Source organism: Mus caroli, unplaced genomic scaffold, assembly GCF_978045245.1.
Source record: "Mus caroli unplaced genomic scaffold, Mus_caroli_1 scaffold_17, whole genome shotgun sequence".
Taxonomy (NCBI): Eukaryota; Metazoa; Chordata; class Mammalia; order Rodentia; family Muridae; genus Mus; species Mus caroli.
Genome location: NW_028227272.1, coordinates 35,232,901 through 35,254,698, shown reverse-complemented (window position 1 = coordinate 35,254,698; position 21,798 = coordinate 35,232,901). Strand labels below are relative to the sequence as shown.

General features: G+C 40.2%; 1 protein-coding gene across 2 annotated transcripts in view; it reads right to left on the bottom strand.

Moving 5' to 3' along the window:
* Gsk3b (glycogen synthase kinase 3 beta) overlaps window positions 1-21,798 on the bottom strand; it is a 151,816-nt gene that overhangs the window by 88,332 nt on the left and 41,686 nt on the right. For both annotated transcript variants that reach the window (XM_029470640.2, XM_021184609.3), the window contains exon 2: window positions 8,052-8,245. In XM_029470640.2, the coding sequence (XP_029326500.1) occupies window positions 8,052-8,245 (194 nt within the window). The remainder of the gene's footprint in view (window positions 1-8,051; window positions 8,246-21,798) is intronic.

Sequence of the window (21,798 nt, the reverse complement as noted above, 5' to 3'; positions counted from 1 at the left end):
CACTGATTCCAACAGTGGCTACACCAGTCTGCACTCCCACCAGCAGGCCTAGTGGCTCCCTTTCTTTACCTGCATTTGTTGTCTTAGGCATTATAATAGCTAGGAAATGTAATTTATTTTTCTTGGTGTTGTAAGGATGTTAAACATGTTACTAACGTCTTTCTCGGCCAGCTGTCTTTCTTCTCTTGAACATTCTGCTGATCTCCATGCCTACTCCTGACCCCTTTTGAAATGGGCTTTCTCTACCTACTCCTGGCTATCCAGGAACTTAGAGAGATCAGCCTGCCTCTATCTCTCCAATTAAAGGCATATGCCCCAAAGCCCAGTCACCATGCTCTGGTTTTTAATTGAATTTTGCTGTTTAGTTTTTGTTTTAGTTTTCTGTATATTCTAGACACAAGCCCTCTGTCAGATGCAGAGCTAGTAAAAAGATTCCCCATCATGGGCTGTAGAGAAAACTATGAATTCTTCCCTTCCTATCTGTATATCCTTTATCTCCTTCACTTCTACACTTGATCTTAGCCAAAAGGCCGAGAAGCGATATCTCCTTCACTTCTTATAGCTCTAGCTAAGACTTCAAACACTGCATTGAACAAAAATAGAGGATGGACATCCTTGTATTATCCCTGATTTTCATGGAAATGCTTTGAGCTCTTCTTTATGCATATGATATTGGCTGTGGGTTTATTGTATATTTTCTTTATTATGTAGATATATGCCCTCCATTTGTATTCTCTGGGATTGATCAGGTTTTGTCAAAGCTCTTTTGGAGTCTATGCAGTGGATTATGTTTTTTTGACTGATTTGCTACTGAACCATCCCTGTACTTCTGGAATGAAGCAGACTTGATTACGGCCTGTATCTTATGTTACTGAATTTAGTTTATATGCTAGACTCAGTAAGAATGGTTCCCATAAGCTCATATATTTGAATGTTTAGTCAGCAGAGAGTGACTACTTGGAAAATTATAACAATAGGAGATGCAGCCTTGTTGGAGTAGGTATGGCCTTGTTGGAGGAAGTATGCCACTGGGGGTGGGCTTTAAGGTTTCAAAAGCCCATGTCAGGCCCCATGGATCAGGCTTATAGAACTTAGTTACATCTTTAGCAACTATGTCTGCTTGCATGACACCTTGCTCTGTAATAAGAGGATATTAGACTAACCTCTAAAAACTCCCCATGAAATACTCTTTCATAAGAGTTGCCTTGGTCACGGTGTCTCTTCACAACAACAGAACAGTGACTAAAACAGAAGTTGGTACTAAGGACTGGGTATTGCTGTGACAGCTTTGACCATGCCGTTTGTTAAGGAAATGTGGAAGTCTTTGGGACTTTGTACTAGAGTGCTGTTAGATGCTTTAAGCACACCTTAATGGGTGCTCTAGTAGGAGCACAATGCTGAGGGCAGTCTGAACTGTGGAAGGCCTAGCTCAGGACAGTTCAGAAGGGAAAAATACTAGTGAATGGCCTAGAGAACATTCTTGTGGTTACTTTTTTGCTCTTGTCCTAAACTTCTGCCTCAGGCTAAAGTGAAGAGATAGCCTAGTATTAATTCTGTTTTGTGGCTACTAGTTATTATAGCAGAAAAGGACAACGCTGGACAAAGAGATACAGAATGTACTCTGGGCAGGGGCTTGGGGGGGGGGGCCGACAAAGAACATTGGGGAAAGATGAAGTCAAAGCTTAAAGATAAGTCTGATGTTAAGCTTCTAACTTGTAAAAAGAAAAACTTAGGCAGTGAAGAAAGCCAACAGAAAGCTGATGCAAATGTTTTTGAATGAGGGAGCCAAGTTCAGCCCCACCAAGCAGCAGCCCTTGGCAGCTTTGGCCTCATGATTCTGTCTTTAAAGTCAAGGATACAAGACAGGGGTTGTGGAATCTCCCTCTCTATCTATCTAAGGAAAGCCATTGAGGCCAGGCATGTGCCAGGGGCATCCCTGAACAGAGGCCCAGAGAAGCTATTGCAGGAAGCTGTGAGGAAGAAGCCTAGAGTGAGACACCTGCTAACAGATTGTGGAACCAGCCCATGGGAAAGAAGTATGTTGCAGTCAACAGAGCTGGAAGGAGTTGGAGATCTGAAGAGCACTCTGACAGCAGACATGGAAATTTAGAATTTAGAGTTTGCCTGGCTGTTTTTTGGTCTTGCTCTGGTCCAGTATTTACTCACTGTCCTCCCTTTTGGAATGCTATGAATATTCTATGCCATTGCACATTGGAAGCTGTGGTCTGCTTTTTATTTTGATTTTACAGAGGACCACAGTTAAGAGATCACCATGAGTCTCAAAAGATACTTTGAACTTGGGAGTTTTAAACACAGTGTTGATACTGTGACAGACTATGTGGACTTTTGAAGTTGAACTGAATGCATTTTGGGGATCAGGGAGTTGAATGTGGTACTTTAGATAATAGAAACTTTCATAGGCTCATATGTTTTCAATACTAAGTCACCAGGGAGTGACTCTATTTGGAAGGATTAGGAGGTGTGGCATTATTGGAGGAAGTATGTCACTGGGTTTGGGCTTTGAGGTTTCAAAAGTCCCAACCCGGCCTAGTAGCTCTCCTTATCTTCCTGTTGCTACAGATCCAGATGTAGAACTCTCTAGCACTATATCTTCCTGTTTCCCCACCTTGAAGATAATGAGCTATACCTCTGAGCCCCCAATTAAATGCTTTCTAAGAGGTCCTTTGGTCACTGTGTATCTTCATAGCAACACAAAGATTAAAGCAGTTTGTATGTGTTTTACTGGGAATTTTTGCATCCATATTGATCATATGAGAAAAAATGGCTTATAGCTTTCTTTTTCTGTTGAAACTTTAGCTGGTATCAAAGTAATACTGACTTTGTAAAAACAATTTGAAACTATTCCTTCCTTTTCTACTTTACAAATAATTTGAGTAACATTGACATTAGTTTGTCGTCTTTGCAGGTCTGGTAAAATTCTACACTGAAACCATCTGGCCTGACCTCCCACTGAAGAGTTTTATTGCCTCCATCTCATGGATTGTTTGGGGCTGTTAGAATCATACTTCACTTTGATTAACTTAGGTCATCTAGAAATCTATCCATTTCTTTTATATTCATTCAGGTTAGTAGGATATAGAGTTTTAAAATGTGTCCTTATAATTCTCCAAATTTCCTCAGCATCTCTTATGTTTTCATCTCATGTCAGCCTTGGTTTTGATTATCTCTTCCCATAGACTGTTTTGGGGTGTTATTTGTTCTTATTCTGCCAAGGCCCTCACATGTATTAATGGTATTAATTTGAGATCTGTTTTTGATGTAGGCACTGAGAGCTATAAGTGTTCTTCTTGGGACTGCCTTCGTTATGTTTCATAGATTTTAGTGTGTTGTGTTCTCATTTTCATTCAATTCTTAGAATTTTTAAATTTCTTTCTTGATTTCTCCTTTCAATTATTATTCAGCAGTTTCAAAATATCTGGATTTAGATTTAACAAGTATTTTTAATGACGTTGAGGGTTTTTTTTAAAAATGTGTTTACTACATATTTAGAATTATAATACCCTCTTGATGGATTTTTCCTTATTTCTTCTGATTACTTTGAGGTCAATTAGAATATTAGAATACTTATACCTACTGGTTTTTTAGTTCATTTGCTTAGAATACTTTTTTCTATCTTTTTACCCTTAAGTGGTGTCAGTTGTTGATAATGATTTTAATTGGGCGCATCAAAAATATTATATTTTCTAATCTAATTTGCAAGTCTGTGTCATTTTAATGGGAAAACAGAGTCCACTAATATTACGATTTATTATTGAAAGATGTGTTATTAATTCCTACCATTTTGTTGCTTCTGTGTTGTTTGCTCTTGGCATTAGCTGTCCTAGCACTATTTCTTTATTCCTTTGTCCTCAAGTGTGTTTACTCTTCTCTTCAAATTGAAGTATTCCTATTTCCTCCAGCATCCTCTGTAGAGCTGGCTTGGTGATCATAAATTCCTTTAATCATGAAAAAACTTTTATTTCTCCTTCAAATTTAGTGATAGTTTTGTTGGGTATAATATAATGTTTGGGTTGATGATTGTGTTCTTCAGAGTCTGGCATACATCTCTCCCAGACCTTTTGGCTTTAAATAATTCTGTCAAAAGTAAGGTGTTATTCTAATGGTCATGCTTTTTGTTACTTGATCTTGTCTTAAGCTTTCAACACCCTTTATTCTGCGTTTTTAATGCTTCACCTATGATTTGATGAGTTTCTTCTCTGATCCTGTCTATTTAGTATTCTGTAGGTCTCTTTTACCTTGGATATATATCTTTTTCCCTAGGCTTAAGACTTTACTTCTGATTTTATTAAAAATACTCACTATGTCTTCACTACGGTATTTTCCTAAATCTAAAGTACTTTGTTAGTTACATTTGTTTTCTTTTTCTTCAAATCCCCTTTCTTCTATCAGTATAGCCATATACAATGTGTTAGTGAAATAGGACCTTTATTGAAAGCTCCAGGATCTCTCCCTAGTCTTTTTAAGTTCCGCTACTATCTGCCTGACCCTTTGCTAACCCCATCTCCTCTGCTATCTTTCGGTTTATCTATCGAAATCAAGTTGCTTTATCTTAAGGAAGCTCTGCTCAACCTATGTTTCGGGATTGCAGATCTTGAGAAACTGGATGTGTAGTTAAGATGCACATTGTTTTTTGGTTTTGGGGGCGTTTGTTTGTTTGTTTGTTTGTTTGTTTTAAATATGGCTCTGTGGGCAGGGGTGTCAGGTGCCTAGGCTGGGATCTTTCAGGACCACTGGACTGTGCTACTTGCACGAGGTATATGGCTCTACAAGGTCCATCCTTCAGCTCTTCAGTTTTCTTACAGGTATCTTTTAGCTTCCGGTTAATAAACGTAAGTTTCTATGGTCTATATAGGACATGAAGACTATTTGTTTATCAATTTGAACAGCAAATAGATTTTTTTGTGTGTGACTGAAACTGCCTGAAAATGAGATCACCATATTTAAAAAGTACAAAGACATTTTTAAAGAGGGGAAAAGAAACCAAAAATGTGAACAGCAGCTTGTGGTAATTCAAATCCCTTAGCATACTAGATATTATCTCTCCTCATCCTTCTAATATGCTATATATAGGCATACATAGTCACAATAAACAGTACTGAGTTCACATTCACTATATTCCCTTTATCCCAACCACAAGAGAAACCAAACAGAAGACTAGAAACCTATGACTTAGTGCAAAGGAGAACTAAAATTAATAGTTAATGAAACTAAGATCACTAATTTAAAATGCAGTTTACTAATACTCAATTTTTTGGGACTTTTATTTTTCAGGACTGTCTTAAAATTAAAGGACTCCTACATCAATCAGATAGCTAGCTCAAGTTACCCCCACACCACAAGCATTCCCTATCAAACAAACACCAATTTTTAATTAAGTAATATGTCATGGTAAAATGGGAGAGATGGGTAAAGGGGAACATTCAGATTTCAGGTTAATTATTATTAAAATAGAGCTTTTTATACCAGAAATTACTTGAAAAGCTCTGCTGATGACTACAATGGGGATAGTTATTCTTGCTTTTCTTTTTCTCAGTCTTATTAACTCTCTTATTTTTACAATAAAACAAACTGCTTCTCAATACCACTAATAGCATAAGCCAGTTGGTTTCTTTGTCTGTCTGTCTGTCCGTCCGTCCATTCTTCTATCTATCTAGTCAAACCTAATAGTCTGAAGCTGCAGTTATGTAAATCCCTCATATTAAATGACTTAAATTGTAAACAAAATTATTATTTTTATGATATATAAAAGTAAAGTAGTCAACAGAACAAATGTTATTAGGGCCTCAACTATCTGTGTAGTTAAGGAGAAGAACAGAGTAAATTCCATAAAGAAAGGGTGAGTTAGTGGAAAGACCCTGAGCTGAACAATGCAGCCTACCACTTTTTAGAATGTAGGTGATAAAGTATGTAACAAAACCAATAAAATATGCCGTCATAAACTTATTCTTCCCAATTTAATCCTAATTAAAAATTCCAAAAGAGGAAAGAGCTTAGCCAGAGTCCATATAATGTGCTGAGTTCATCAAGAAGTTCTAAGAACTCAGTAGGCACCCCTAAATCCCCTGGGTATCATTATCCTCCAACCAACCTGGCTCTAGAAAAAAAAAATATATATATATACTTAAAAAGGCTAGAATGTTAAGACTGTACAGGGATCAGCCAGGCTTTATGAAATATCTAGGACCTTCCTTAGGCTGCTAAATTCCTAGCATGTAGCAGCAGCATGGCAGTGTGGTACAATAGTATCAGCTTTCTAAATCATGGTCTATTTAGAACGTTCACTAATCTGTAGAGCGAGGTATCATTTGTCACCTATCAGATTAGCAAAATTCAAAAGTAAAGCAAGTTTGCTAGTAAAGCCACGGAAAAAATAACCATCTAAGAGAATGTGCATTAGCACAACCCTCATGAGGTAGAATTTAGCACAAACCATGTATATTTTGGAGCCTATCTATCCAGACATAAAGCCTTCTCTAACACAGAAGGAGATCTGCACAATGCTACTGACACCACTTCCCTTTCAAATTGCCAAGTAACCAAAGTGTACCTTAAATACTCATAAACTGTCAAGACTCAATTAGCTAAGCAGTTGTACAAAATCAGGGAGAAAGATTTCTTCTAATCTATTATTATCTTTTAGACCTCCCAGCCACAAATTTTAAAAAAAGACAAGAATCAGATCTGTTGGCAACATTTAAACATTGCTATGAGAGTCTTCACCATTGGAATAATACAAAAATTTGTTGAAAAGGAAAAATGTTTATTCATTATTTGTAGTTGCTATGGTCTATCATAAAATAAAAGGTAATCCATTATAACAAATAATAAATTAGAATATAAACAATTACCAGGGACTAGGGAGGTGGCTCGGTGTATAAAGGAGCTTCCCAGGAAATGTGACTATCTAAATTCCACCCTGGGACCCACAAACTGCAAGGAGGGAGCCTGCTCTCACAGCTTGTCCTGGCTCCATCATGTACCACAGCATATGAACGTCCCCACAGTAAATAAATGTAACTCAAAGTTTAAAGCTCACCCCAAATTCTTCTTTAAATACTAAATAAAATAACTAAGTTTTTTTTTAAATCATAAGGTTAATATAAATGTATTAAACATCTCCAGGTACGATTAGAAAGTTTATTATAATCTACATTAAAAAAATAGGACCTATACGATCTATAAAAAAATTATAAAATTTCGTCTTTAAAAATTCAATGGAACACCAGGTAGTGTTTTTTAATTCCAGCAATGGGGAGGCAGAGGCAAACAGATCTCTATGAGTTCAAGGCCAGCCTGGTCTACAAAGCAAATTCCAGAACAGCAAGGGTTACATAGAGAAACCTTGTGTTGAAAACCAAAAATCCATGGAGTCATTAAGATAGCTCAGTAGGTCAAAGTGCCTGCTGACAGGCCTGACAATCCCCAGGTCTCACACAGGGGGAAGAACAGAATCCTACAATCTGTCCTCTCACCACCACACTTTCACCCAACATAAATATGTCTCCCCTCAACCCTACACACACAACTCAAATAAATAAGTGTAATTAAAAAAATGTAAGTCAATGCGATGGGAGTGAAGTATGGCAAGCTAAGTGGTTATGTATACTTTTCTCTCCAAACCAACTGGTAGCTTTTATACAGTTTTACTCCCAATCCAGCAGTTGTCGGTTGAAGATGAGAGATTTAACAAGAAAGTAAAACAAGAAACAGTCACAAATCATACTGCTGGTTCTCATCATTTAGGAAGTATAGTAAATGACAAACAAATCAGTAAAACTAAATCCAATTCAATAAATCTGCCTGAGGAGGCTGAGGCACAGGAGGATGATGAAGCTCAGAGCAAGTCTGGGCTATAGCTATCGAGTAACCCAGGAAGGGAGGGAAGGGAGGAGTAGAGAGGAGTAGGGGAAGGGGTGAGAGGGGAGGAAGGGGAAGGGGAAGGGGAAGGGATATGGTTCGGTAGTTAAGAGTAATAAAAATTTTTTAAAATATACAGCAACGAAGGTGCACAAAGCATTGTGTCTTCTTACCTTAAATCGCTTGTCCTGTAGAACTTTCTTGATGGCAACCAGTTCTCCAGAATCACAAAGTTTGGCTTGATATACCACACCAAATGATCCATTTCCAATCACTTTCGTGTCTGTATAACTGACTTCCTGTGGCCTGTCAGGCCCCTGCCCAGGAGTTGCCACCACTGTGGTTACCTTGCTGCCATCTTTATCTCCTACAAGAAGAGAGATTTAAATCAAAAATGAGAACCGTATAGGAAAAAAACAAAACAAAAAACCCTGCTAACACAAAGTAAATATATTCTTTACTTAAATATTTATCAATTTAGCATGTAAGATAGTTTTCAATTACAAGCTATTTTACCCACCTTTTATTCAGTCTTTCAAATTAAGTTTATTCTGCTTCATTTAAATACATAATATCATTTGCTGGAAACAACTGCCTACAATGTAAATACATTGTTGACATAGTACAAATGGTGTTGGGATGAGGAGGTTTGGAGAAGGGTGAATACCAGAAGACAACAGGGAGGGGAGGCAGGATGAAGATGTGTGTGGATGAAACTGGAAGAATAAGTACTGTTTAAATACTACTGATGGGAAGCCAGTCTCATGGCTTGTACCTGCAATCAAAGCAAGGCCAATGCCAATCTGGGCAACCACTGAGAGACTATATGTATAAATACATGCAGTGAAATTAAAGCCCAAGTCAAAGTGGGCTCCCTCATGACTTCTGTCTAGCTCATCTTTGAGCCCATTTACTTGAAAACAAATAAATACAGCTAAAAATGTGTAAGTAGACCAACTTCATCCTGACCAGTCTGACCTTTGGAAAATAAGGCCTTGCTTTTCTTTATCTTACTCTCTTTTAACAACAAGTATGTATAATAATACCTTTGAGAATATAGTCACATGAGGAAAAGAACTTTTACTTTAGGGATAACATAAAACACTGCACAATAAACTCCATTCTGAATTGAGCCAGTATGTGTTTGTGTGTGTGGCTTACCGCCACACCTTCATCTCATTTACAGACCTTTCCTTACCTTTTTCCGTTGCCTCATCCTTAGGGACAGGCCAAAATGAGCCCTTGAAGCTCAGGACCAACTCGAATCTGACTAGGCAGTCCGCAATCGGCTCTGAACTCCACACTCTCCTAGGCCACAGGTGGCTCTCAAGGGCTTTTAGTGACTTCACAATACACCTAAGTTCCAGAAACTAGAATCACCTAGAAACGACAATCATACCCCCCCACCTGCTCTCTTTCCTAACAAACCTAACACCAAACCAATACAAAATATAAAAATATATGTATATAATGTAAGTTCTCTGGCCTCATAGACGATCTTTGTCTCTGTTTCTCTTCCATTGTGTGACTTTTACTTTTAAGATGCTAAGTGAACTCATCCTAACCTAAGGAAGAAATGACTCTCTTAAGCATTTCCCCAAATACCAGTTGCTTGATAAATGAATACTTAAAATGTTGGTGGCATACAAATATGCATGTCCATTTAACACAGACACAGCCACAGCCAATATGCAATGACTGAGGTCAACCTTTCCTTAAGATATCCTTCATATCAGATATAAAACAATGACTGAAGTTTATCAGTGACTTCTAAAGATAGATAGCCAGGTGATTTACAGGTAGTCTGCATTATGTTTTCAGTTTCAAGGAAAAACACTAAAAAAAGGTATCACTTATTTAATGCAAATTTCAAATTAGCATAGCATCATTTGTTGAAAGACACATCAACATCACAGTTTTTATTTAAGCACTACTATGTTTTGAATGGATACAAACAGCAGCAGAACCAACACACGTATTGCAGGCCTCAGCTCTTAAATGCGCACTTATGCCATAACTTCTCATAAAATAACCTATGTTCTATCTTCAAAATTCTGACTGCATATCTTAATTACAATTTTTCAATTGGCTGTAAATTCTATCTTTTCCACCCTCCTTTAAAAAAAAAAAAAAAACTCCGTTTTCTTGTCTTTTTCTTTTTTCTTTTTCTTTGTTTTGACTTTTGGTTTTTGAGACAGGGTCTCTCTACATTGCCCTGAGCCACCTGCCTCTGCCTCAGTACCATATCCAGTTCATTTTTAAAAGATAGATTCACAGTCTTTTAAACTCTAAGTAAAGAGATGCAGGGCAGGTCGGACTCTCGGAGCCTCCTCCTGCTTCAGGACACTGAGGACACACTACTGAAGACAACCAACACAACCCTGGGATGTTGCCTGTTCCCCATTGCCGAGTCCCAAGCCTGGCAGTGTCTAGTTACCTAGCACCCTGACCGGCAGGTGGGAAAAGGTAGAAATAAAGTAACTGCTAAAATATTAAGTAGAGAAGAAAAACTAAGTAGGCTTTATGTGTGCCTAGTCAAGATCTGGGGGATGGTGGAGGTGAAGTGTGGATGTGGGAGCGAGGTCTCACTCACTGTGTACATCTGGTTGCCCTCAAACTCCTCATATAAACCAGAGATCCTTGAACTCAAAGATCCACCTGCCTCAACCCCAAGTGCAACATCACCACACCAAGAGTCTTGACTCCCTCCCCTTTGACTGCAGCAGACAGTGACCGATCCTTTAGTAGAAACAGAAGATCTAGTCTATTTTCTCTTAAGCACTTAGAGAAACTGCAGAGAACTCCTGTGAGTCATAGTCTCTGCTGTCATCCCATGTCTGGAGTACCCAAGAAGCAATGGCTCTCAGGCTATACACAACTCAATAATCCTAGAATGCTTACTTCTAAATCATCAAGCTTTTCTGACTGCTTTACTTAAAGTTTAACTTCAAAACAGTGTGGATCTGTCTTCAGAAATGAGCCAGGCATGGTGGCACAAACATTTAATCCCAATACTCAGGAGGCAGAGGCAGATGGATCTCTGTGAGTTTAAGGCCAGCCTGATCTACAAATTGAGTCCAGGGCAGCCGGGGCTATTAACCTCGTCTTGAAAAATAAAATAAAATAAATTTAAAAAAGAAAGTGACAAAACAAAAATGTCAAAGACTAAACTCTGTGAAATCTAAGTGACTGAAGATTCACCACGAAGTTACATTACTTTGTGTGCTACATTAGAACACTATTGACACACAAAACCCAAAATCCTCATGAAAAACTAAAAATCATAATACATCTGTCACATTAGAAAAAGATATAAACCACTCTGCCTAATACTAAAATGTCTTAGAATATATGGCTTAACAGTTCTTACCCTAGTTAGATGGCACAAGCCATTAAAATAAAATTGGTCTTTAAAAACTGTCACCATCCCTCAGGTAGAACACTAGAGCAGGGGCAGTTAGCTAGAATAGCTCCAAACCCTCTTGCCAGACAGAGACTCTTGTAGCTTCCTGCTGTTTACCACAGTAGAGAAATCTGAAATATATCAGTCATAATACACCTCTCATGAAAATCATGAAAAGACCTTGTGCAATGTAACAACCACGTTCCAACCAGCAAGATGGCTTAGCAGGTGACATGCCTGCCGTGCAAGGAAAGAACCCAGGCTGGAAAGTGGAAAGGTCCTCTGCCTCCCACACGTGCACAATGGAATACATGATGCTCATACCCATCACACACACACACACACACACACTTATACATAAAAAACAAAGACTGTGTTTCACTGGAGGCTGTGAAGTATAGAATACAAATGTGGAATGAACAACCAAAAACTCAAACGCCCAACTCAAGAATAAGAATTTAAGAGATTCTAGCACTGTTGTTTAATTTTATATGCAATTATGTGAATTAATAAATCTTAATGCAGTTTGCTTATTTTAGCAAAGCCAATAATTTGATGGGTTTTTTTCCCTTTTTAATTAATTTTTTAAAATTTCATCTGCATTGGTGTTTTGCCTGCATGGAAATCTGTGAAAGGGTGTCAGATTCCCTGGAACTGGAGTTACAGACAGTTGTGAGCTGCCACTTGAGTGTTATGGATGGAACCTGGATCCTCCAGAAGAGCAGTCTGTGCTCTTAACCTCTGAGCCATCTCTCCAGCCCGTTCTTTTTCTGTTCTTCCTCTTAAAGAGGCCACTTCTTAAAATCCAGAGTTGAGAAAAAGCAATAGGATTTTAGGGAATGTTACTAAGTCCCACAACCAGGAGACTGGCCCTGAAACCATCCAGGTCTGCTCCCGAGACCTGAAGCATGCAATGAGGTTGGCAACAGCTACACATAAAACTCTCCCTCTGCCTCAAGACCATGGTCTCCATGTATGACACACACTGACAGGAGTGCAACATGCTATCCGGGGCTGCCGAGAGGCTACCAAGCTTCCACTGTGTAGAGGGAAAGTAACAGTACCTATCATTTCTTAATCACGAAGGGAAATAACAGTAATTTTTAACTAAGATTATGGTTATCAGAACGGGAAACACTGGCTGCTGACAATTTTCAGGTTTAAAAAAAAAAAAAATCAGCTCTATCTTAACTGCCTAAAGAACAGCTATTAAAGCAAGACTCTCCCAAAGTAAACAAATTTGCTTAGATACATGAACAACATAAAAGTCACAAAGGGAAATCAAGAACTACAGATTCAGACAAATTCTAAAATCTCACATCAAGATTCAACTCTTCCTTGGGGACTTTCTACACCACAGCATCATTGTTCACAGACGCTGGGGCAAATGGAGCCTAGGAAGACAGAAAAGGAACGCCAGGAAATCAGATCACTTGGTCAGTCCTAATGGGCAGCAGCTTAGTCCAGGGCAGTTCCTATGCAAACCTTTTATTTTAAAAAAAATGTTTTTCAACACCACCTAATCCTATATAACGCATTGGGGTAAACTAAGCAAGCAGAAAGAGTGACCTGAATCTGTGTCTGAAGGGGCTGGCCTATGCTGCACCATGCTCATTTACTGCATGCAGCGTTGGCTCTGAACGCACAACATGAGCACTCTGTGCAGTGCTGCTACAACACAAACTGCCAACCAAGGAATACCGCCTGGAACACCTTGATTCAGGTTTAAGACTACTGTACAATATGAACTGCAGTGGTTTTTTTACTATACATATAAACACATGTAAAGGTTTTTGCTCTTCGGCTTTAGGGAGAGATGATTCAGAACCCACAACTGTATGCAAAGCTCCCAGCTGAGGTTACGGTCCACTGTCACAGAAGAGCCACAGCCCAGGAGCTTGAACAGAGGCATGCATTCGTGCTCGTGCCTGGGCATGTGTTCTAGGATTCCATGTTTGGGGAATGAAGCTACCTGCAGTGGGTGGGTTGGCTCACCTCACTTAACAGAATCCCCACAGACTTATCCAAAGGCTCATCTCTCAAATAATACCAACATCTGTCAAGCTGTTAATACTATGTCAACACACTTCTACCATGCTGTACTATGTATTTATGCAAAGCAGTATTCTCAGCATTGATCATTATATAATCAAGATATTCATCAACTATGAAACCTCTGAAGTGGGGGATCAGTGGTACTCTGCTTACCTCACATGTAATTCTGAAGAAACTCTGTATCATGCAGTAGCAAGTATTTACCGATTTAATTATTTATGTAAAAACAAACATCTACATCATTAGTACAAAAACTTGATTTTGTCTTTAGTAAGTGGGAAAATTATACCTATAATGAATTTTCTGAAATATATTTGACTTGTTAGCAGTAAATGTACACTGTATTACGTATATTTGTTTTAGAATTTTAAAATGCCACTATGTTCTCTGTGTGTGTGTGTGTGTGTGTGTGTGTGTGTGTGTGTGTATGTGTGTGTGCGCGCTCCTGGGAGTAGTTTCTCTCCCACCACTGTGGGATCCAGCGGATGAACTCACATCATTGAGTACAGTGAGTGTCCTTACCCACTCAGCAATCTTACTGGCACTGTACACCTATTTTATATATTGATACACCTGGCATTGCATAGACTTGTTTCAAACAAAAAGGGGTAACAAGAAGAAAAGGTTTACAAAGCCCTGAGACCCTGCAATCAATTACCACCTAGGTCAGACAGGGAATACGCCTTCCCTGGTGGCCTAACAGGACCACTGTGACTGACCCAAAAGGAACAGTAACAGAACTGGCATAAACCCTCATTTGTATGAAGGAGGGTCACTTTTTGAGCCAACTAAATAACACTCCTGTATTGCCTCCCCTAGTGCTGCAACATTAGGCTCAATAAAAAGATTTTCCTGACTGGGCTTTTCTTAACTGCTTCTAGTGCAGCAGACTGCACTGGTAGCAGCAAGAGGTCAGTCAGTGACATGAGAGACAGGACAGTGACCACAGAGTCGGGGCAACAACAGATGCAGCAGTACAACCCAATATAGAGGGTGCAGTTTCCAGCTGTTTTGAAAACTGCAGAGGAGATGGACCTACTAGCTGAACTGCAAAACCAAGGAAATGCTGCCCCTGCCTTGAAGAGCAGAAGCACGGCACTGCCCAGCAGGAATCAGACAGTAGAGGGCGAGCTAAGCAGCGGACAAGCAGAGCTTCAAGAGCACTCAAGTGGCCAGGTGCCCTTAGTTACAGAGGCTATGCTCACAGTCAGCTATTGGATGGATCACAGGGCCTCCAATGGAGAAGCTAGAGAAAGTACCCAAGGAGCTAAAGGGATCTGCAACCCTATAGGTGGAACAACATGATGAACTAACCAGTACCCCAGAGCTCTTGTCTCTAGCTGCATATGTATCGAAAGATGGCCTAGTCGGCCATCACTGGAAAGAGAGGCCCATTGGACTTGCAAACTTTATATGCCTCAGTACAGGGGAATGCCAGGGCCAAAAGAATGGGAATGGGTGGGTAGGGAAGTGGGGGTGGGGGGGGGGTATGGGGAACTTTTGGGATAGCATTGGAAATGTAATTGAGGAAAATACGTAATAAAAAAAAAAAAGAAAGAAAAGAAACAGGTTACAGCCAACAGCAACAGAAGCAGCAACTGGGGTGGGGGTGGGGAATGGAGGATGGGGGTGGGATTAACTACCTCCCAAGCAGTGGCAGTCATAGTAGCTACAAAGCAAGCTATAACAGTAGCTGCTGTAAAGAGCTGAGAAACCCAAAACTTAGCTGCAAAGCCAACTGCCAAGAAAGGCTGGGGAATTCTTAAAGAACCTTAACTGTTCCAGTAAATAGGCCTACACAGGAGCTACAAAACAAAAGGTGCTACCCACTTGTCTTAGTCAGGGTTTCTATTCCTGCACAAACATCATGACCAAGAAGCAAGTTGGGGAGGAAAGGGTTTATTCAGCTTACACTTCCACATTGCTATTCATCACCAAAGGAAGTCAGGACTGGAACTCCCACAGGGCAGGAACTTGGAGGCAGAAGCTGATGCAGGGGCCATGGAGGAATACTGCTTACTGGCTTGCTTCACCTGCCTTGCTCAGCTTGCTTTCTTACAGAACCCAGGCCCACCAGGCCAGGGATGGCACCACCGACCATGGGCTGGGCCCTCCCCACTTGATCACTAACTGAGAAAATGCCTTATAGCTGGATCTTGCAGAGGCATTTCCTGAACTGAGGCTCCTTTCTCTGTGATAACTCCAGTGTGTCAAGCTAACACACAAAACCAGCCAGTATGCCACTATTGTTAGCCTGCCTGCTGTCACTGCTGTCAAACACTAAGACACTGGAAGAAAGGAAGGAAGGAAAGGAGGAAGGGAGGGAGGGAGGGAGGAAGGGAAAAGGAAGGAGGGAAGGAAGGAAAAGAGGGAGGGAGGGAGGAAGGAAGGGAGAGGGAAGGAAGGAAGGGAAGGAGGGAATGAAGGAAGAAGGGAAGGAAGGGAGGAAGGGAAAGAGGGAATGAAGGAAGAAAGGGAGGAAGGGAGGGAGGGAGGAAAGAAAAGAGGCCAAGACCAGTACTTGAAGAGCTTCTCCTTGCCTGCCCACTTTCCAAGTACAGCCAGAGGACTCCACCCAGTTGACAGGTAACTAACCCCAGGTATGGAAGCACCCAATCTACTGCTGTATAGCAGGTGCCTCAGAGGGTTCTCCCGAGGAAGCTGTGATGGTTTGTATATTCTTGGACCAGGGAGTGGCACCATTTGGAGGTGTGGCCTTGTTAGAATAGTTGTGACCTGGTTGGAGTAGGTGTGTCGTGGGCTTAAGACTCTCACCCCAGTTGCCTGGAAGTCAGTCTTCCACTAGCAGCCTTTGGATGAAGATGTAGAACTCTCTGCCTGCGCCATGCCTGCCTGGATACTGCCATGCTCCCCCACCTTGATGATAATGGACTGAACCTCTGAACCTGTAAGCCAGCCCCAATTAAATGTTGTTTTTATAAGACTTGCCTTGGTCATGGTGTCTGTTCACAGCAGTAAAATTCTAACTAAGACAGAAGTTAACCACTCACTAGGTAGTTTGGCTCTTTTAATGGTACACTATAGAGTGGGTGCTCAATAAATCATACTCTCTGAATTCTGACTTACTGACGTCCCTGTCTGCTGTGCTCTTTTACCTCTGACTGTGACCTACCGCGGTGCTTATCACAATGTGCTATACTTAGTAAAAGTATTGGCCCCTCGCTTAGCTAGGAGCTCTTAGGAGAACAGAGGTTATCTTGATCATTTCCCTCCTGCTTATTATTAGCACAGGATTTAGCACAATCAGAGTCCTCAGCAAATGTTTGTCTCAGGATTAGTGGAGGCTGTTCCAGCAGCAGCACCACTACACTTGGAGGACTGACTGACTCCATGCCTCACGGACAGTGTTTTCACTTCTTCCTATGCTTGCCACTGCTCGGCTCCAAATCCCTGGGTTAAAGCACATAAACACCTTCAGGATGGCCAAATATGATTCAGGACTTACTGAAAATCGGCAGCATTTGCCACATGTGGGTTAGCAGAGTCCAGAAGAGTTACTGTTTCCAAACTCTCTCCCAATCCTATGCTATGGTGACATCGCTGTCCAGGTCCAAAACCTGTGTTCAGCAAAACTAAAACTTCAAATACTTCACAGAAAAGTCTGGTAACAGAATCTACTAGCTACCCAAAATTTTACTTGGAAATAGCTATACTTGTTTTAAACTAGTTTTAATTAACATTTCTATCTTCTTTTAAGTATAATTGTACTTTAAATCAAGCAATAATGTCAAAATAAAAATGAACTGCACTAGTTTAATTCTGAACTTAAATATTATTTTACTAAATTTTTAGCTATTTTTTTCAATCAAACCAAACCAAAAATGAATAAATATTTGACTCGATCACTTGAAATAATTACAACATTGATTTTAGAAACAAGTATCTGATATCTGAAAGATATGCATGGTGTGCCCAAACTGCTCTGACTTTAGAACTCTGACATTTACAGTTTTGATGTGCTTACCAAACTGCACACCTGAGAAGCAAAGGTAGACAGTCAGTACCTTTTTTTAAAAAAAGGCTAATTTTCCAGATTACCAATGTAATGTACGATACACAGAAGGAAAGAGTTACTTATAAGTACTTACAGTAAAAAAAAAAAAAAAATTACTTTAAGATCTATGATTCTGAATGAGAGTTTCTTGCCCAGCCACAAATCCAAAAGAAAGACAAAAAAAGTTTTACAGAACTGGTGAATCTAGTTCTAGCGCTTCCCGAGTGCAGCATCAGAATTAACACTCCACACATTTCACAATGGATTAGGTCTGTTGGGACTTACCACTCAGCCTTTTCATCACTAATACCGCCTGCCTTCTGACAACCCAGTGACACAATGTAGAGACTCAATCAATTCTGTTTTCCACTCAAACATGCACCAAAGATACGCACGCTTCTTTCCCATAGCACATCACACTAGTTTAGGTTCATCTTTACACGTTTTAAAGTGTAAAATTATTAATCTAAAAATTACAGAAAAGTATCTGACACAGCACAGGGACTGCATTCTCTAGGACCACTGTTTTCTCCAGGTGGGCCATGGTTTACTAATCACTACGTAACAACTAACCCCATTTCACACCTACTCACACGGCAGAATATAACGCAACTGCTCATATAAGTATTTAAAAAAAATAAATAAATCTGCAGCTGCCAGTATACTTTAGAAACTACACAGAGCTGAAAGTGACTGAAATAAATATACCAGACTTTAAAAGAGCTGGCAAATACACAACTAAACTGTCTGACAATCTTCCCTAGGAGCACTCAAGATCATCACACAGCAGCATCACAACCAATGCTCATGTAGCACGTCATAGCTGGCAACATGTGTTACCACACGTGTCTATCATAAGCCAACCATCATCATAAAGGGAGAGAAAACGGATTTGAAACCAGGGAGAAGGGATGAAAACTCAGAAACTAACTGGATTATATAGTAAGAACAGAAACAAAACCCTGATCATCTGATCCACACATTCTATACACTGTGCAATGCACCTAAAGGTGGAATAAACTGAGTAATGCAGACTCCAAAACAAACCCAGGAAAATCAGTCCAATCCAAGAAGCATACATTTTGAGCAAAGTCTTCGCATCTTTTAAAATGCAACAGCTTCATTTTGCCTGATATAAAACTACTTGAAAGATTCATGATTCGTCTAAAATGAGTAAAAGGACAGCCAGAAGTACCCTAAGTAAAAAACCAAATCGGGGACTTGAGAGCAGATATTTAAACAAAATTATCACCATACAAAGGAATACTCAACTACTTACTTACTACCAGCCATTGCTCTTGCAAGACCAGAAGGAAAAGGAATGGCAAACAAGAGAACATGATTTTCTATGGGAAAGAGAAGTATGGAGAACAGATCTCAACAATTTTGATGTAAATATAATCTGTAATTTTTATAAATTCAAAAGTACAATTTGCTTTAAAATGGATATTAAATAAAATGCTTTTAGCTTATAAACTAATATCTTTGATGTCATACTATTCAAATCAAAATGGTTAGGAAGTACACTGCCCGCCCCCCGATCTGAACAGACTCCAGACACTCAGTAGCACCTACTGAGCAGCACCAGGCCTGCCTGCCCAACACTTACCATTGCCATATTCTGACATCTGCAGTCATTCACATATAAATCACCCCCTTCCCGTAAGCTTGCAATGTTTTTATATCAGTGAAATCAATCCCAGACAATTTTTCAAACACACCTCAGGTTACGCTATATTACAATGTTCTTTCAATCTTAGTTACTGGGGGGATGGGAGGCAGTCTTCCTTTTCCCTACAGACTTCATTCTAAACCCCCAAATCTAAACCCAAGCTTAAGCACAGGTGGTCAAGGCAAGCACAGGACTTCGCTTCTGTCCCTTTGTGGACTGCTGTGAGAGCAGGCCGACACAGTCTCCCCCAGCTCTCCACTTCCAGTGCCCCTCTTCTACTTGCTATTAGTCAACTTCTTATTTGTCACTGAGAATACACAATATTTATAGTAACCACTGCTCAGTTCTTTATAGGACAACCTAAGAACATACACCTAAGACACAAAAACTGAAATTTTAAAATTTCAATAAAGTACTACCTAATAGCTTCATATATAAGCATATAACTATGAAAAGTAACCAGATAACAAAAGCATGGTCATTAACTTCATGTCTAAAAAAGACATCATACATAAATAAAATCACTTTCCTAACCATTTCCCCAAATATCCTAATCTTTCTGTTGGATCCTTTAACTTACATATTAAATTCCTAAGCTAAGCTTATGTATGTTGACCAAAGCTCACTGATCCAGAAGAGTCAACTCTGTCAGTTCACAGAGCTAAGCCACTTTGTGTCTCTCCCCATAAAGCTGCAGTAGAAACAATGCTCTCTGGGCTCTTGGTAAAGAAAAAAGACACAGTCGTGAAGGACACAGCCCTGACCTTGCTGGGGGTCAGCCCTGCAGAGCACCTCCCACACTGCTCAGGTCAGCCTTGGATGGCCCAAGTGTCTCTAATTCTTTCCTTCTCAGATATTTTTGTCATCTCCAGTCAGATATTTCAATTGGACTTAAAGTCGATGGACCGAGAATTGAAAAGCTCCTAATTGAACAAATCACTTGTAAAATCAGACAGTTTACCAAGCTACATTTAGAAAACAATGATAGTGAGTGAAATCAAAACACATATGTTGTTTTAATCTGTAAAAACCATCCAGGCTGAGAAAGGAAAACCCGTTTGTGTCACCGCACTGTTTCCTCCTGCAGAATCCTACAGTTCCCTGGGAACTGTCTGTGACAGTACTCAATCCAGCAGCTACTCAAGTAGGTAGGAAAGGGGAAGAAGACAGGCGGAAGGGCCTCCTAACACTTCACTTCTTACCCTGCCCCCGAAGCCCTGTTACTCCTCCTTACTGAACTACACTGAGGGAAGAAACAGACCCAACAAAGAATGTCCCCCTGATACTGAAGCCATCTGGAAGGCTTTTCTTTACCTCACTGCTACACCTCAAGGGACACAAGAGTGAGTTAAAACAAGCCACAGTCATGAAGGACAAAGACCCAGAAGAAGGAAATAAAGAACCAGGAAGTCACTGACAACTAAAGACATGGCTCAGTTTAAACCACGTAGAAAGTCTGAGGTTTTTGTTTAAGACGCCAACATACTACAGGAAAAAAAAGATGTGAACAACAAACTAAAACTGTAATTGACCTCAGAATACAGTGGTGCACACCTGCAGTTCTTTTCTGAGTCCTTGGCAGTTCAATGCTAACTTTGGTTATGAGGTGAGACTCTTTCTTTAAAACAAAGAAACAAAAACCTACAGATGGAAGAAAATACAAGTAGAGAAAAACCCCTTCCAATTTAGATTTAGATGCTACAGGAGAACACAGGAACACGAAGGAAAGAAGAGTCCAAAGTAAATGTGAGAAAATAACGAGCAAAAACAGGAGATCTGTTTTGGTCTCTGCATTGGACTGGCTGTTGTTGTTGTTGTTTTGCTTTAGTAACAAACTGCCACTAGCTGGGTGGCTTACAAAACAAAAATCATTCTCTCTCAGTGTTGGAAACCAGAAATTCAAACTGGCAACACCAGCAAGGCTGCACCTCAGAGGCCTGAAACTCCTTCCTGTTCCTCCCGGCTGCGAACAGAACCTGCCTTGTACCCCGACAGCTCTGACAGTCCGCCTCCCTGGTTAAATCTCTCCTGTTTGCTCTTTTTCCTAAGGATATCTGTCCCAGTGGATCATCTAAGATGGCCTTATTTCAAAATTCTTAAATTAACTGCAATCTACAAAAACTCATTTCACAGGTAAGGCACCATTCTAAGTTGCAGGAACTCGACATGGATACCGTTCCTGACTAAATATTTGAGCTCCCCTTACAAGTCATAGGTTGGAACTCTTAAGTCACAACAGGTTGATGTCAGGCTGGAGGGCCAAATTTAGATGAAGTCATGAGCTAGCGCGCTCTCTCTCTCTCTCTCTCTGTCTCTCTCTGTGTCTATCTCTCTCTGAGATAGGGTTTCTCTCTGACATGTGAGAATACAGTGAGAGCTATCTACCCTCGAAGCAATAAGGTCAAAGAACCAAATCTAGGATTTCGAGTTTTCCATTTCAGGGCCTTTCCCGGGCCTGGGAAGCACCACTCTTCTCCAGCCATCCAGTCCACAGCCACAGTGTTTTGCCTAAGTCCTTGAACTTCCTTCCTTTCCAAAGGGCCATTTTTAGACTCCCAGTTCTCAAGTATTCTTTAGCTAACAGAACAATCATAGAACTAATAATCACGAATCAGCACAGAACAGAAGAGACATGCTCAGTGGAGGCAGGATGGATGGGAGAAAGGGACTCGCAGAAGGCAGGAGTTGGTGAGATTACAGGATTCCTGGAGATAAACAGGAAAACTAAGATGATTCAATGTTCCAGAAGTGAATTCTTATAAATGCTACACAACA